General features: G+C 55.6%; 1 protein-coding gene across 5 annotated transcripts; it reads right to left on the minus strand.

Annotated features, from left to right (window-relative positions):
* Nucleotides 1–450: 450 nt before the first annotated feature.
* MIIP (migration and invasion inhibitory protein) lies at nt 451–14,535 on the minus strand. Of its 5 annotated transcripts, none has more exons than XM_055261430.2 (10): nt 14,134–14,535; nt 11,827–12,021; nt 11,225–11,572; nt 10,750–10,834; nt 3,649–3,757; nt 3,509–3,567; nt 2,901–3,030; nt 2,671–2,767; nt 1,087–1,224; nt 451–768 (listed from the first exon to the last, which is right to left on the minus strand). In XM_055261430.2, the coding sequence occupies exons 2-10, from the start codon at nt 11,938–11,940 to the stop codon at nt 682–684; spliced, it is 1,167 nt and encodes a 388-aa protein (XP_055117405.1). In that variant the 5' UTR covers nt 11,941–12,021; nt 14,134–14,535; the 3' UTR covers nt 451–681. The 5 variants fall into 5 exon arrangements, with proteins under 5 accessions (XP_055117405.1, XP_063487910.1, XP_063487911.1 ...); XM_063631840.1 differs by having other exon boundaries at nt 13,266–14,141; XM_063631841.1 differs by having other exon boundaries at nt 13,933–14,137.
* Between the last annotated feature and the right edge of the window lie 370 nt (nt 14,536–14,905).

Consider the following 14,905-nt stretch of genomic DNA (forward strand, 5'->3'; position numbering starts at 1 on the left):
CTCACTGCCCAGCCCTGTTTCCTCATCTGTCCCTGCTGGGGCTCTGAATGACCCTCGGCTCCCAGGGCTGGGTGAAGGAGCCATGTGACCCCAGGGACTTCCAGAGAGCCCTTCTAGCAATGGATCCCGGTTCTGGGACCAGGAAGGAGAGAGCTCAGTCACTCAACACGACTCACAGCTTCAGCGGAGGCCCTCGCTGAAATGACTTTTTAATAACCTTGGCCCAGCCTGCCTAGGGGACCCCCCCTCCCCCATCTGGTGGAGGCCACTACCCAGAGCTGGGGATCTGCAAAAGGAGCCACCCTCATGGTGACCGACACACACTGCCCAGTCCCGGTGGTCGCAGTGTCTTCCTTCCGAGGGTGCCGGGAGGGCAGGCAGAGAGGCCAGAGTGCCTTCTGGGCCTCAAGTGCATCAGCAGGATGGAACCAGCACACGTGGGACTCGAGCTGCAGAGCACTGAGCTTTATTTACAAACTTCCACAGAATCCCTCACCCTCCACCCCAGGGTCCTCCCTCTCTGGAACCCAGGCAGCAGACAAGCCTGGGTCCACCCACCTGCCCAACCTAGGACAGCCGGGCCTGAGCTGGGCGGGCAGGGGCTTCCATCTCCTGGGTGCGCCTGCCAGAGGGGAGAGGCTGGAGGCGGCGGGAATGCTGTTCTCCTCCAGCAGTCAGTCCTCAGGGCTTCTGCCGTGGGACGTGGGGCCGAGGGACCTGGGGCACTGACCAGGTCGGGGTGGGGGGTGGCACCTGCATTGGCGAGGCCTGGATGGGGAATAGGGAAGTCTCAGGGGGGCCACTTGAAAGGGACAGGTCATCCCCAGTTCCAGCCACATTCCCTCCTGGATCTTGCAGTCAGGGTGGCCTTCCTGGGTGGAGCAGGGCAGGTGGCAGGGAGCAGAGGAGTTCTGAGGGATGGCTAGGGTCAGGGCTGGAGGGCTGGACCCTGCAGAGAGACACTCCCAGGCTCCATCCTCCCCACCTCAATCCTACCCCCCAGGAGGCTCTGCAGTCCCCAGGCCTGCTGCAAGGTCTCTGTCCGTCTAGGGGGCAGCCCAGGCTAAGATGCGATCTGGACCATACCAGGTGAAAAGGGCTACTGGTGCCTGACAGCTTCTGGTGCTGGGCCTCAGCGGAGACAGAGGACCAGAGGTCCAGGTTCCTGGGGGCTGAGCTTTTCTCAGACTTCGGAGGGAAAATGTCCCAGCCCAGCAGGCAGTGCTGTGGAAGGCAAAGGGTTAAAAGTGCCTGACCTGGGACAGGCTCCCCGCTGACTGGGCACACCCCCATCAGAGAGGGACTGTGCCCCCCATTAGGAAGGAGGCCCCCACCAGGGCAGGGCCTGTGTCTACCCACAAGATTACCCCAGGTCTCCCCTTTCTTAACCTGGCAGATCCAGCCATCCCTGGGGCCCTGAGAGCTGAAATGGGAGGAGGATAGGATGGTGACAGTGACATTCACAGGGCACTTCTTTTTTTTTTTTTTTTTTTTTTTTTTGAGACGGAGTCTCGCTCTGTCGCCCAGGCTGGAGTGCAGTGGCGCGATCTCGGCTCACTGCAAGCTCCGCCTCCCGGGTTCACGCCATTCTCCTGCCTCAGCCTCTCCGAGTAGCTGGGACTACAGGCGCCCGCCACCACGCCCGGCTAATTTTTTGTATTTGTAGTAGAGACGGGGTTTCACCGTGGTCTCGATCTCCTGACCTCGTGATCCGCCCGCCTCGGCCTCCCAAAGTGCTGGGATTACAAGCGTGAGCCACCGCGCCCGGCCTACAGGGCACTTCTTGCTGTAGGCTCTCCAAGCGCCCGCATAGATTGCTTCACTGAACAGCCCCACCTCACCACCACCATCCCTGAGGATGGCGCTGTTATGTCCATTTTATGGACCAGCAAACTGACTTTCCTCTGCATCCTTCTCCTCCTCTGACCCCAGCTGCCCTACTCTCAATTTAGGAGTCAGGAAGAGTTGCCACTGGCCCCCCATCCCGACCTGGAGACACAGGAAAGGACTTTTTTTTTTTTTTTTTGAGATGGAGTCTCACTCTGTCACCCAGGCTGCAGTGCGGTGGCGAGATCTCAGCTCACTGCAGCCTCCGCCTCCTGGGTTCAAGCGATCCTCCCACCTCAGCCTCCCAAGTAGCTGGGACTACAATGGAGGCTGCAGTGAGCTGAGACCGTGCCAGTGCACTCCAGCCTGGGCAGTAAGAACAAAACTCGGTCTCAAAAAAAAAAAAAAAAAAAAAAACAAGAAGCACAGAGACCTAGGTTCGAATCCCAGCTCCTCCACCAAGGCGCCTCCCCCTCTGCTTCGGTCTCCCCACCTGCAGGGTGAGGGTACAGCAGTGCCTACACTCCTGGCTGCTGTTGGGGCTCCATGAGATAAGCCCCCTAAGGACTGTGCCTGCAGTACACAAGAGCACAATAAACAGGACCCATTCATGTCATGCCAGCCTGCAGGCAGATCACCCTGGAAGCCCCGGGGTACGTGGAGTGGGGGTCCTACCTCCCTTAGGTACAGGTGTGGGTGATGGAAGAGGCCCAGCCTGTGCTCCAGAGACTTGGGTGCTCACCCTTGTCGAGCCCAGCCTCGCTCTGTGACCCTCCCTGGGGACCTGTGCCAGTCTGGGCCAGCCCTGCCCTCATCACCATCCAGCCCCAAGTAGCTGCTCACCCGGGGCAGAGCCAGTGTGTCAGAGGCGTCAAAGCTCTTCCGCCGGTGGATGTGGTACCGGTGCGGGGGCTCCAGGATCGACAGCGGGATGCTCACCCTGAGCAGGGGGGCAGTGGGGGACCCCTGAGGAGCCTCCCAGCGGCTGGGGGCCCACGCCCAGGCCCATCTTTTCTTAAAACCAGTGGTTCAGGCTGTGTCCCCCAAGATGTCCCAATACTCTGTTCACTCACCTGACCTGTGCTGGCTGCGCCAGGGTCCCAGGGCCCTGCTGGTCTCGCGGTGTCCTGCACAGGCGGCAGGGGGTGCCGGGATCCACAGGCACCGGGAACAGGCGCCGCTTGACACGGTAACAGTACACGCCTGCGAGACCCATGAGAAGCCGCAGCTCTCCCTGAGCCAGGAACCCAGGTCCCCAGGCCCCGTGCTGGCCCCTGTCACACAAGCTGCCAATCCCTCTGGGAAGCCCTTAGGCCCATTTCCTCCTAACCCCTTTCCTCCCAGAACCTGGGGCCCACGCCCTAAGGGGTGGGGAGGGACATCCTCCTAGGGCTCTCAGGAGCTGGGATGGAGTCCCACAAGCACGGGGGCACTGCTGGGGAGGGTGGGATGGTGCCACACAGGGCAGGGCAGCCCCTAATTCGGTGGCCAGGCCTTAGCTCACCCCACCCCTACCAGGGCTTGGCCACCCTGTCCAGACTGCAGGCCTCCCTCCATGAGTCTCAACACCTCAGGGGCCTCCCCAGGCCCCAAACCTCAAATGGGACTGCTCTGAGGCAGGGGAGGCCAGGGCAGCACGAGGCTGGACTACTCAGCGGCCTAGCCGAGGGCCCGCACTCACATTCATGGTCTTCCTCCAGGCCGCTGCCACTGCTCTCACGCAGGCCTAGCAACTGGGGTCTGAGAGGGCGAGGGGGATGAGCAGGCCAGGGGATGGAGCCGCTCAGCCACCCTCGCCCACCCTCGCCCGCCCCTGCTCACTCAGGATGGCTGCAGATACACTCCTCCTTGTTGGTTTCCCGAAACTCCTGCAGCTTCGAGAAGAAGGCCTCAGGCTGGCTGGTGATTGAAGAGCTGGTGTCCAGAGACCCTGGTGTGGGCAAAGCACCAGGCAGCTGACGGGAGAGGGGCTGGGGGCTGCTGTGTGGCCCCCGGCCAAGGCTTGGAGAGACGATCAGCCCTGGCACCCCAGGCCACCTGCTTCACCCCTACTGTGCCTCAAACAGGCCAGGAGGGCCCCTCCAGTCACTGAGACTGTTGGTTGGTTTCAGTGTCTGTCTACCCTGATGCACAGCCAACCATCCACGGAAAAAATATCGACAGAGCCCTTATGACAGGGCTAGATGCTGTTTCATGTGCCAGGAACTAGACAGACAAAGCCCCTGGCCTTAATGAGGCTTACACTGTAAGGTGGCAAGAGATGAACTAGCCACCAAAAAAAAACCCCATGATACAAGACTGAATGGTGAAACCTCCCAGAAAGCAAGAGAGCAGGGTCAGAGCCTAGTACAGCAGGGCAGCGATACCAGGGAAGGCCTCTCTGAGTGCGATGACCCTGAGCAGAGACATGGAGAAGCCACAGAGACCTCCCAGGAAGGACATCACAGGCAGACGAAAGAGCAAGCGCAAAGGCCCCAGGGTGGGCATGTGCGTGGTTCAGCTGAGGAACAGCCAGGAGGGGAAAGTGGCAGGAAGGCAGTGAGGGTGGAGGAGATGAGGTTAGGAAGCCCACGGAGGGTTTGGGGACCAGGAGGGTCACAATCATATCAGCCACTTATTTTTTACAGGATTCTTCCTCTGGCTGCTTCAAGGTGAGGGGAAACAGAGACATCAGTTAGGATTCAGCTGGGGAGAGGTAGGGGCAGCCCCCAACTTACCATGATTCGACTTAGGATGTTTCTTTTTTTACTTTTTTGAGAGAGAATCTCACTGTGTTGCCCAGGCTGGAGTGCAGTGGAGCGACCTCGGCCTGGGGCTGCCTCTCCAGTCACTTCTTTTTTTTTTTTTTTTTTTTGAGACGGAGTCTTGCTGTGTCACCCAGGCTGGAGTGCAGTGGCGCGATCTCGGCTCACTGCAAGCTCCGCCTCCCGGGTTCAGGCCATTCTCCTGCCTCAGCCTCCCGAGGAGCTGGGACTACAGGCGCCCGCCAACACGCCCGGCTAATTTTTTGTATTTTTAGTAGAGACAGGGTTTCACCGTGTTAGCCAGGATGGTCTCGATCTCCTGACCTCGTGATCCGCCCGCCTCGGCCTCCCAAAGTGCTGGGATTACAGGCTTGAGCCACCGCGCCCAGCCTCCAGTCACTTCTTAGCACTGATTTCAGCATGGGATTCAGGCTTATTCAAGCGACCTCGGCTCACTGCAACCTCTGCCTCCCAGGTTCAAGCAATTCTCATGGTGAAACCCCATCTCTACTAAAAATACGTAGTTGGGATTTAAATAGGCGTGCGCCACCACACCCAGCTAATTTTTGTATTTTTAGTAGAGACGGGGTTTCACCATCTTGGCCAGGCTGTTCTCAAACTCCTGGCCTGATCCACCTGCCCCGGCCTCCCAAAGTGCTGGGATTACAGGCATGAGCTACTGCCACACCTGGTCAGAATTTTGCAGCAATCCTCCCACCTCAGCCTCCCAAGCAGCTGGGACTACAGGCACTCGCCACCATGCCCGGCTAATTTTTGTATTTTCAGTAGAGGTGGGGTTTCACCATGTTGGCCAGGTTGGCCTTGAACTCCTGACCTCAAATGATCCACCCACCTTGTCCTCCAAAAGGGCTGGGATTACAGGCATGAGCCACTGCGCCTGGCCTTATATGCCTTTTTGACTAAACGGTATTTTCTCTTTTTTTTTTTGAGATGGAGTCTCGCTTTGTCGCCCAGGCTGGGGTGCAGCGGCACGATCTTGGTTCACTGCAAGCTCCGCCTCCCGGGTTCACGCCATTCTCCCGCCTCAGCCACCGGAGTAGCTGGGACTACAGGCGCCCGTCACCACGCCCGGCTAATTTTTTCTATTTTTAGTAGAGACGGGGTTTCACTGTGTTAGCCAGGATGGTCTCGATCTCCTGACCTCGTGATACGCCTGCATCGGCCTCCCAAAGTGCTGGGATTACAGATGTGAGCCACTGCGCCCAGCCTAAGCAGTATTTTTAACTTACGTTGGGTGTATCAGGATGTAGCTGGATGGTAAATCCAGCAAGGTTATGGTCTGACCTATTTAGTATGTAGAGTTGCCATTTATGGAGACAGGAAAGACTGCAGGAGGAGCACAGCAGTGGAAATCAGGACCTTGATTTCGGACAGAAGGTTAATAACTTCATGGTGATGTGGAGAAGACAGTGGGATATACAAGTCTGGAATTCGGAGGACAGGTGTGGGCTAGAGATACAAATGGAGAAGTAGAGAAAGTGTCAAACACCTCAGCATTTGGGAGATCATAGGGGGAAGACAGAGAGGAGGAGTCAGAAGACTGAGTCCCAGGCCTAGGGGTGTAGCTGTCAGAACAAGGACCTTTCCTTCCCCGGGAGCCTGGGAAGGAGCACCAGCAGAGATGGGGGAGAACCAGGAAGCAAGTGGCCGGAAGTCCAGGGCAGAAAGTGCTTCAGGGAGGGAGTGACCACTGTGTCCCCTGCTGCTCAAAGGAAGGTGTGGATGATGGCTAAGCTGGGGAGTTGGCACCACGGAGGCCACTTATGACCCAACTGAGGGCCATGTTGATGAAATGCTGGGAGCTGAAGCCCGATTTAAGAAATAGTAGTGGAGGCCGGACACAGTGGCTCATGCCTGTAATCCCAGCACTTTGGGAGGCCAAGGCGGGCAGATCGCTTGACATCGGAAGTTCCAGACCAGACTGGCCAAGATGGCGAAACCCTGTCTCTGGCTAAAAACATAAAAATTAGCTGAGCGTAGTGGCGCATGCCTGTAATCCCAGCTACTTAGGTGGCTGAGACATGAGAATCACTTGAACCTGGGAGGTGGAGGTTGCAGTGAGCCAAGATCACTCCACTGCACTCCATCCTGGGTGAAAGAGCGAGACTCCATCTAAAAAAAAAAAAAAAAAAAAAAAAGAAAAGAAATAGTGGAGAGAAATTGAAGGCAACGAGACTAGACAGCCCTTTTGAAGAGGAAGTTTTGTTATTGAGAAAACAGGCAGTCACTGGAAGCAAATGTGGGCTAAAGGTAGAAATGTGGCATCAGGATGAGAAATAACAGACTGCGGCTTTACCCCGACTGGATGTGAGCCACTGTTACATCTCACCGGGCCTCAGCCTTCCCATGTGTGAATGGGCACCATGGTGGTGCCTACCTAATAAGCTTATTGTGAAGGGCAAAGGAGTCAGCGGGAGGAACAGGGAGCACAGCTCGGAGTGGTGCCCGGTGCAGGGAGCATGAGATACAACCAGCTCCCAGAATGCTTCCTGCACGTTCATGTTCATGCTGAGGGCCAGGATGAGGATGCAGGACAGAGAGGGAGGATCACAGGAAGCAAGCCCTGGAGGAGCCAGAAGCAGAGAGGTGGAGCACACGGGAGCAGGGCCAGGGCCCAGGTGGCAGCATGGACAGTCACCTCGGGAAACGCAGGGGAGCAGAGCGCATGGACCAAGAGCAGGTATTGAGACAGGCGCCTCCATTTTCCAAGAACCAGGAAGGAGGGCAGTGAGCTGAGAGTTCAAGAAGTACTCAAGGGCAGGGCCTGTGTCCCCGCCACCACGTGCTCTCAGCAACTCCACAGTGCACCTGTCTTTGTTTTTTGAGACAGAATCTCACCTTGTCGCCCAGGCTGGAGTGCAGTGGCTTGATCTCTGCTCACTGCAGCCCCCACTTCCTGGATTCAAATGATCCTCCTGCCTCAGCCTCCTGAGTAGCTGGGATTATAGGTGCCCGCCACCACACCTGGCTAATTTTTGTTTAGTAGAGACAGGGTTTCACCACGATGGCCAGGCTGGTCTCGAACTCCTGACCTCAAGTGATTCGCCCACCTCAGCCTCCCAAATTGCTGGAATTACAGGCATGAGCCACCATGCCTGGTCGTGGCCTCCTTTCTGGTCCTGCCATGCCTGTGGCCACCCCATTACGTGTGTAATCCCAGCACTTTGGGAGGCCAAGGCAGGCAGATCACCTGAGGTCAGAAGTTCAAGACCAGCCTGGCCAACATGGTGAAACCCTGTCTCTACTAAAAATACAAAAATAAGCCGAGCATGGTAGTGGACGTCTGTAATCCCAGCTACCTGAGAGGCTGAGGAAGGAGAATTGCTTGAACCAAGGAAGCAGAGGTTGCAACGAGCAGAAATCACACCACTGGACTTGACTCTGGGCAACAGAGAAAAAAAATAAAAATAAAAAAGGAGGAGACCGTGAGGCTGGAAGAAAGAAAGACGGGAGGTCACATCATGGGGCCAGTAGAGGCCAGATCATGCCTCATAAGTCTAGATAGGGATTTTGGATTTTACAGTAAGTGCTGGGAAAAGCCCATGGGGAGGTCTGAGTAGGAGAGTGATATGGTCTGATTCCCATGTTTAAAAATTCCCTCTGGCTGCTATGTCAAAAATGACAGTGCACAACCATGTCACTGGCAGCATTATTCCCAACAGTCAAGAGACGGAAACCACCCAAGTGTCCATCCATGAATGAACAGATAAACAACATGTGGCATCAACACACAACGGAATGTCACTCAGCCTTAAAAAGGAAGGGAATTCCAGCCAGGCACAGCAGCTCACACCTGTAATCCCAGCACTTTGGGAGGCCGAGGCAGGAGAATTACTTGAGTGCAGGAGTTCGAGACCAGCCTGGCCAACACAGTGAAACCCCATCTCTACTAAAAACGCAAAAATTAGCTGGGTGTGGTGGCGCACACCTGTAATCCCTGCTACTCGGGAGGCTGAGGCACAAGAACCACTCGAACCCGGGAGGTGAAGGTTGCAGTGAGCCGAGATCACACCACTGCACTCCAACCTGGGAGATACAATGCGACTCTCTCTCAAAACAAAACAAAAAAAAGGGGGAATTCTGACACACAGAATAACATGAATAAATCTTGAGGCCACTATGTTAAATAAAATAAGCCAGTACAAAAGAACAAAGGCTATATGATTTCACTTATATGAGGTCCCTAGAGGAGTCAAACTCATAGGGACAGAAAGTAGAATAGTGACTGTCCAGGGCTGGAGGGAGGGGGAATGGGAGTAATTATTTAATGGGGAGAGAAGTTTTTGGGAAGATGAAAAAGTTCTGGAGGTGGATGGTAGTAATGATAGCTCAACAGTGTAGACATACTTGACGCCGCTTAACAGTCCACTTAAAAAATGCTACAGGTGGCTGGGCGCGGTGGCTCATGCCTGTAATCCCAGCACTTTGGGAGGCTGAGGAGGGCGGATCGCCTGAGGTCAGTTCCAGACCAGCCTGGCCAACATGGTGAAACCCCTTCTCTACTAAAAATACAAAAATTAGCCGGGCGTGGTGGCAGGCACCTGTAATCCCAGCTACTCGGGAGGCTGAGGCAGGTGAATCGCTTGAACCTGGGAGGCACAGGTTGCAGTGAGCGGAGATCACGCCACTGCACTCCATCCTGGGTAACAGGAGTGAGACTTCATCTCAAAAAAAATACTACAGTGGTAAATTTTATGTTATGTATTTACACAAACACACACACATACACACACATGCAAAGGACAGCAATGGGACATAGGCCAGGGGAAACCAGCCAGAAGGCAGCTGAGGTTAGGTTGCTGTCGGGGAGAGTTGGACAATAACATGAAAAGAGCTGGCATTGGTATGAAGTTGTGCAGGGGCCTGGCACATAACAAATGTTCAAACATACGGCAGCTGGGACTCATTCATTCATTCAACAGATGTACCGTCTCAGTGCCTGAGGTTGAGAGAGCAGACATGGCTCAGAAGGTGCTCAGAGGCTGGTGTGAAGGTAGTGAGTTATCGCAATTGTATACTCACAGTCAGTGACAGGCCAAACTCTTTGTTCTACCCTTTCCCCCTTCTTCTCACTGCTGCTCGTCTTGTTTTTGTTTGTTTGTTTTTTGGAGACGGAGTCTCACTTTGTCACCCAGGCTGGAGTGCAGTGGTGCGATATCGGCTCACTGCAACCTCCGCCTCCCGGGTTCAAGTGATTCTCTTGCCTCAGCCTCCCAAGTAGCTGGGATTACAGGCCCATGCCACCACACCCGGCTAATTATTGTATTTTTAGTAGATACGGGGTTTCACCATGTTGGTCAAGCTGGTCTCAAACTCCTGACCTCATGATCTGCCCACCTCATCCTCCCAAAGTGCTGGGATTACAGGCGTGAGTCACCGTGCCTGGCCTGTCTTCTCTTAAAAAGCAAAAAAAAAAAAAAAAGGCCGGGCATGGTGGCTCATGCCTGTAATCCCAGCACTTTGGAAGGCTGAGGCGAGCTAACATGGTGAAATCCCATCTCTACTGAAAAAAAAAAAATACAAAAAAATTAGCCAGGCATGGTGGCAGGCACCTGTAGTCCCAGCTACTCGGGAGGCTGAGGCAGGAGAATGGTATGAACCTGGGAGGCAGAGCTTGCAGTGAGCCGAGATTGCACCACTGCACTCCAGCCTGGGCGACAGAGCGAGACTCTATCTCAAAAATAAATAAATAAATAAAAGAAGGCGGCTGTGGGGGGCGGTGGCTCACTCCCGTAATCCCAGCACTTTGGGAGGCCAAAGTAGGTGGATATCTTGAGCTCAGCAGTTTGAGACCAGCCTGGCCAACACGGGGAAACTCCATCTCTACTTAAAATACAAAAAATTAGCCGGGCGTGGTGGTGCTCGCCTGTAATCCCAGCTAATCGGGAGGCTGAGGGATGAGAATCACTTGAACCTGGGAGGTGGAGGTTGCTGTGAGCCAACATCGCACTACCGCACTCCAGCCTCGGCAACAGAGTGAAACTCTGTCTCAAAAAAAAAAAAAAAAAAAAAAAAAAAGGGTGCTCCCCAAGGAGGATGGCACGGTCAGAGAAACAAGCAACAGCACCAGGTGGTGGCTCAGACAGGAGCATGGAGGAGCCCAGGCCTCCACCTCCCACTCCCAGGCAAAGTTGTGCAGGGCAGCAGCACGCCTTACCTGCAATCCAGTCGTAGCCCAGGTATGGCCTGAGGCGCCAGCTCCTCTCAGGAACTGCAGACTCCTCAGAGAAGGTCACCCTGGGCTGAGGAAGGAAGCACAGAGGGACAAGGACTAAGCCAAGAGGCCTGGCCCAGAGGAAGCCGCAATTCGAGGGACGGAGAGACTGTGTCTTAACTTACACCCTGACTTGGAGCCCAGGGCTCAGCCAAGGGCACAAGAGCAAGAAGGGAAATGTTTGGCCCCACTTTATGTGTGGCTGTGAACAAATCCTGGCCTCTTCTCAAAGTGCTGTCTGAGAAACTCACAGCTACCACCTAGCGAGCATTTAGGCTGAGCCAGACCCAACTCACAGTATCTCCCAGGAGCCTCTTATTCTGCAAGGGAGGCTGCCCACAAGCACATGTGTCACATAGGGAAACTGAGGCCCAAAGAAGCTCCTCCCATCAGCAGATGTTCCGCTCTCCCACGTTACCTTGGACAGCTTGCTCTGTTGAACCAGGATGGACCTTGGGGCCTGTGCCTCCTGGGTTCCCGGATCACCCAGCCTCCCTGAGGGCTCTGGGTCCCTCAGGCTTGAGGTGCCCAGCGAGGGTGCTGAGTGGGGTCTCGGTCGGCCCTGGGACTCCTGGTGCTGGCATTTGGCAGGTGGGAGAGAGGCTGCCCCCGATCTGGCCACATCGCGGAGGTCCCCTCGGCAGGCATCTGGTGGGCCCCACACAGAGCACCGGCCCCGTGGGCAGGAGGTGCTCAAGGAAGTTGAGGACATCTCTGGGGTCGACGGAGTCTCTGAGTTGTAGCTGCTGCTGGATTCCAGGCTTGACTGGAGAGAGGGGCTGGGTCACCCAGGGAGTGGCTGCCAGAACCTACCCACCGGGCCTACGCCAGGCACCAAGGCCTGCATCCTCATCCTGCTCCAGCCTCAGCAGTGACCAAGGCCAGTCTCTTCCCTCCCCAGCCCTCAGTGTCCCATCATCAGTAAAATGGGCGTGTTGAACAAGATGAGCCCAGAAGCCTGGATGCTGGCCTGAAGGTCAGGTAGCCCCTTCCTCTGGGGTTCCCAAGGCGGGCACGCACCTCTGAGGCTGCCCTGGCCACTGACTGCCGCACAGCATCCTGCCCCACCCACAGCTGCCTCAGGAGCTCCAGATTGAGCAGCCGCAGCTGTGCCAGTTCCTCAGCCTCCACCATCCTGGGCCTCTCTCAGCAGGTGTCACTGCCCCTGGGCCGTAGGATGTCCTCAGGGCTGGGTTCCAGGCCCAGCTCTTCTACCTGAAGTCAAGAGAGCAGGACACGGTGCTCAGTAGGGTGCCCTGTGGTGCCAGAGACTCCCATTCGACACTCTTTAACTGTACTGCCTCAGGCAAGTTATTTAACTTCTCTGTGCCTCAGTTTCCTCATCTGCTGGACAACAACAGTATCTACCTCATACGATTGTTGTTAGAATTAAAGAAAGCATGTTAAGCCTGGACAACATTTGTAGAAACATTTTTTTTGTTTTGTTTTTTTTTTTTGAGATGGAGTCTTGCTCTGTCGCCCAGGCTGGAGCGCAGTGGCGCAATCTCGGCTCACTGCAAGCTCCGCCTCCCGGGTTCACGCCATTTTCCTGCCTCAGCCTCCCGAGTAGCTGGGACTACAGGCACCCGCCACCACGCCCGGCTAATTTTTTGTATGTTTAGTAGAGACGGGGTTTCACCGTGTTAGCCAGGATGGTCTCAATCTCCTGACCTTGTGATCCGCCCGCCTCGGTCTCCCAAAGTGCTGGGATTACAGGCGTGAGCCACAGTGCCCGGCCAAAAAAAAAAAAAAAAAAAAACTTAGCTGGCCATGGTGGCACTTGTCTGTGGCCCCAGCTACTCAGGAGGATCGCTTTAGCCCAGGAGGTCCAGGCTGCAGTGAGCCATGGTCGCATCACTGCAAAAAAAAAAAAAAAAAAAAAAAAAAAAAAAAAAAACAAGAATACAAAAAACAGGCCAAGTGGCTCACGTCTGTAATCCCAGCACTTTGGGAGGCTGAGGCAGGAGAATCACCTGAGGTCAGGAGTTTGAGATGAGCCTAGCCAACATGGCAAGAGACCCCGTCGCTACTAAAAATACAAAAATTAGCCGGGTGTGGTGGCACGTGCCTGTAATCCCAGCTACTCAGGAGGCTGAGGCAGGAGAATCACCTGAACCCGGGAGGCGGAGGTTGCGGTGAGCCGAGATTGCACCATTGCACTCCAACCTGGGCGACAGGGTGAGACTCCGTCTCAAAAACAACAACAAAAAACAATTAGCCGGGTGTGGTGGTGGGCGCCTGTAATCCCAGCTACTCAGGAGGCTGCTGAGGAAGGAGAATCGCTTGAACCTGGGAGGTGGAGGTTGCAGTGAGTGGAGATCACACTACTGCACTCCAGCCTGGGTGGCAGAGCAAGACTGTCACACACACAAAATACAAAAAACAAAGCAGTACAGTGCTTACTTAATACAGTGCTTACAGTGGTACATCGTAAGTATTCAATAAACGTCTATTATTACCAAAATGGCTGGGGCAAGGGCATGCTTCCTTTTTTTCTTGGCTCACTGCAACCTCCGCCTCCTGGGCAGTGGTTTGGACAAGCTTGCTTTATAACTGGTGAATCCAATACAAATCAGGCTTCAAAGGGATTCTTCCTCCGTTCCTGCCCTCCCTTCCTCCTTCACTTTCTTTTTACATATGAAGAAACCAAAGCTCAGGGAAGTTAAGCAACTTGCCCCAAGTCACACAGCTAGCAAGAGGCTAGATCTGAACCAAAATTTGACTCCAGGGTCCATGAGTTCAGGGTTCTTGGAAAGCCTTTCCCTGGAAGTGTGAGGGAGCCTGGGAAAACTCCGCTTCCTCCTCCCAGCCCTTGCCCCCCACCTCCAAGGATCCTCAGGATCGGGTGCAAGGTCTGGAGCAGAGAGAAGCCGACTACCCTGGGACCTCCCCACACGTATATTACCCCGCAGGTCTAGGGGGCACGGAGATGCAGTCCAGAGGGGCCAACTGTTTGATCCGCAGGACAAAGATCCCGGCCCCCACCCCTAATTGGCCAAGTGGCTCTGGGCCACACCCCTGTAGTCAGAGGGTCGCCGTTTTCGCACGGGATCAAAGGGCACAGCTGGCCTTGCCCTCCCCTGGCCCCGGCCGCGCTTTGGAAAGGGAAACGCTGAGCAGAGACACCGGAAAAGCGACGCTCCAGAAACACCGGGGCCGCAGAAGTAACAGAGGGCGAGCGGGCGGACGCCGAGGCGGGACCCCGGCAGAGGCAGATGCAGCCTCCCCTTCTTTTCCACTGCGGCCCCCGAGGCCCTCGCGGGAATGCACGTGGGGCCTCCTGCCGAGCTCTTCCGCCCCTCCCCAGTCCTGCCGCCCAGCACTTACCCGGCAGAATCCCCTAGCATGCGCCGCCGTAAACGCCGCAGCCGCCTGAGCCGTTCCAGGGGCCTCGGCCGGCCGTCCTGATTGGTCAGGTGAGAGGCAGGGCCGGGACGCCTGGTGAGTGAGCGTTATTCGGCGATCCGAAGTGGCAGTTTCAGAGTGGGGGCGGGACTAAGAGCGGAACTACATAACCGATTGGTCAATTTTCGAGGCCGGTGCGGAGGTCGATTCCTGGAATGGGGCGGGCCCCGGAAGGGCGGGCTCCGATTGGTCAGCTGCGGGACTGGATACGCTGAGCTCAGCAGCGGCAGTTTCTGTCAGGCTCGGCGGCCTAGGCTCGGCGCAGGCGGCAGTCCGGAGCGGCGGGGTAGGTGAGGCAGGCGGCTGACTACTCATTGTACTCATCGTTTCATACTTTTTTTTTTTTTTGAGACGGAGTCTCGCTCTGTTGCCCAGGCTGGAGTGCAGTGGCGCGATCTCGGCTCACCACAATCTCTGCCTCCCGAGTTCAAGCGATTGATTCTCCTGCCCCAGCCTCCCGAGTAGCTGGGACTACAGGCGCGCGCCACCATGCCCGGCTTTTTTTTTTTTTTTTTTTTTTTTTTTTTGTATTTTTAGTATAGACAGGGTTTCACTATGTTGGCCAGGCTGGTCTCGAACTCCTGACCTCGTGATCCGCCCGCCTCGGCCTCCCAAAATGCTGGGATTACAGGCGTGAGCCACCGCGCCCGGCCTGCTTCATACTTTCATTCAGGTTTTTAGCGAGTGCCCGCTT

This window comes from Symphalangus syndactylus, chromosome 22, assembly GCF_028878055.3.
Source record: "Symphalangus syndactylus isolate Jambi chromosome 22, NHGRI_mSymSyn1-v2.1_pri, whole genome shotgun sequence".
NCBI lineage: Eukaryota > Metazoa > Chordata > Mammalia > Primates > Hylobatidae > Symphalangus > Symphalangus syndactylus.

Coding starts and splice junctions, on each gene's coding strand:
- MIIP (XM_055261430.2), bottom strand. CDS start 11,940: ATGGTGGAGGCTGAGGAACTGGCACAGCTGCGGCTGCTCAATCTGGAG. Junction 2,768..2,900: donor GCGCAGCCAGCACAGGTCAG/GTGAGTGAACAG, acceptor CCCCCTGCTCAG/GGTGAGCATCCCGCTGTCGA. Junction 769..1,086: donor CCAGTAGCCCTTTTCACCTG/GTATGGTCCAGA, acceptor TTCCCCATCCAG/GCCTCGCCAATGCAGGTGCC.